General features: G+C 71.6%; 1 protein-coding gene across 1 annotated transcript; it reads left to right on the top strand.

The window, feature by feature from the left end:
- Window positions 1-268: 268 nt before the first annotated feature.
- AURANDRAFT_21559 (hypothetical protein) lies at window positions 269-952 on the top strand (the record flags this gene model as incomplete). The annotated part of the gene is made up of 1 exon (XM_009035607.1): window positions 269-952. The coding sequence occupies one exon, from the start codon at window positions 269-271 to the stop codon at window positions 950-952; it is 684 nt and encodes a 227-aa protein (XP_009033855.1).
- Window positions 953-2,066: the final 1,114 nt, after the last annotated feature.

Here is a 2,066-nt window from a genome sequence, read left to right as displayed (position 1 = left end):
CCGGCGGCCGGCGCCGCCTCCGTCGTGGCGGCCTCGGCGACAGCCTCGTCGCCTTCCGCTCGTCGCAGGGACGGCGCCCGCACGCGCGCGGGCGGCGCGAAGGCGCGCGTCGCGGAGATCGCGGCGAGGAAGAGGACGGCGCCGCGCATGGCGTCGAGAGATCGCGCGACTTGCTCTGACTGAGGAGCCGTGCTGAGCAAGCCGAGGCCGCGGCGATGTTGATGATGTGTTGATGGGCAAGGTTTGCGAAGCTGCCCCTTGCGCGACGATGGCCAGCCTCAGCCTCGCGGACCGAGGCCTGAACCACGTCGAGCTCACGCATCCGCTGCACGCCTACATGACCGCCGTGGGCACGCGGCCGTCGCCGGCGCTGCGGGCGCTGCGCGCGGAGACCGTCCGGGCCACGGGCCGCATGTGGGGCATGATCTCCGCGCCGGAGACCGCCGGCCTGCTCGCCTTCCTCGTGCAGCTCACGGGCGCGGAGCGCGCGCTCGAGGTCGGCACGTTCACCGGCTACGCGACGCTCGCGCTCGCGGAGGCGCTGCCGGCCGGCGGCGTCGTCGTCACCTGCGAGGCGGACGAGAACTGGGCGCGCGTCGGCGCGCCGTTCTGGGCGCAGGCGGGCGTCGCGGACCGCATCGACCTGCGCCTCGGCGACGCGCTCGCGACCCTCGCGGGGCTGGAACCGGCGAGCTTCGACCTGTGCTTCGTCGACGCGGACAAGGGGAACTACGGCGCCTACTACGAGCGCGCGCTCGCGCTGCTCAGGCCGGGCGGCCTCCTGGTGATCGACAACGTCCTCTGGAACGGCCAGGTCGCCGACGACCGGTGCGTCGACGAGGACACCGTGGCCCTGCGGAATCTCAACGCGGCCATCCACGGCGACGACCGCGTCAGCGTGGTCATGCTGCCCGTCGGCGACGGCACGACGCTGTGCCGGAAGCGCAGATAAGCGGCGCGCCGCGGCGGGGGGGCGTCGCGCGCGCGCGCGGCTCACATGGACTGGATGTTCTGGAAGATGTGGACCCACTCGTCCATGTCCTCCTTGGAGTCCGCGCGGACCGTGAACTCGAAGGGCAGCGCGAAGAGGGAGAACTGGTTCTTCTCGTTGGGCACGGGCGTCGGGCAGTAGGTCGCGTTCATGGAGACCTTGTTCTTGGGCGCGGCGCCGTTCTGGTACTTCTCCTCGGACTCGTAGTACTCGAGGTTGTCGCTGAGGACCATGAAGCGGCGCTTCCAGTTGCCCGCGGCGCCCTGCTTGTTGCCGCCGAGCTTCTCGAGGTAGCCCGTCTTGATGATGGAGCCCGTCTCCTTGCGCACGGTGTCGCGCGCGTCCGACGCGGACGCCGCGTGCTCGGCGACGCGGAGGAACCTGCGCGGGGCGCGCGCGTCCCCTCGACGCGTGGGACGAGCGGCGATCTCTCGGAGCGTCGCGATGCCCGTCGAGCGGCGATCTCTCGGCGCGTCGCGATGCCCGTCGAGCGGCGATCTGTCGGAGCGTGTCTCACGGGGTGGCCATGTCTAGCGAAGCGCCGGGACTCGCGAGCACGTCTGCTGGAGGACCCGCGGCGTGATGGCCATGGCGAGGAACTCGTCGAACCAGGCCTTGAGGCCGTCCCGTCGCGACGCCATCTGGTCCGCCGACAGCTGGCCGAGCTGCTTGGCCGGGAACCTGCGGGCCGCGCGTCGCGGCGCCGGGCGGCCGGGCGGTCGGCGGGCGCGGGGCGACGCGCGGCGACGACATGTTCCCGTAGATCTTCTTGTCGAGGTGCGTCTGGAAGAAGAGGAAGTCCGAGTACCTGCGCGGCGGGGGTCGCCATGCCGCGGCGCGGCGCCCGCGCGGCGCCGCCGGACGCGCCGCTTCTGCAGCGTCCAGGACGCGCCCTCCTTGGCGACGGACAGATTGTAGACGTTGTACTTCTTGTCGCCCTCGGTCTTGTCCTCGACGCCCGTGAACGTCACCGTGAGCCCGTGGCTCTTCTTCGTCGCCTTCTTCATCCTCTCGGGCGCCTCGGGCTGCCTGTTCTCGTCGTCGACTTGGATGGCGGTGCTTCGGAGGCCGGGCT

Source organism: Aureococcus anophagefferens, assembly GCF_000186865.1.
Source record: "Aureococcus anophagefferens unplaced genomic scaffold AURANscaffold_3, whole genome shotgun sequence".
NCBI lineage: Eukaryota > Pelagophyceae > Pelagomonadales > Pelagomonadaceae > Aureococcus > Aureococcus anophagefferens.
The sequence above is the reverse complement of the archived record's forward strand: the minus strand, read 5'-3'. Positions and strand labels throughout refer to the sequence as shown.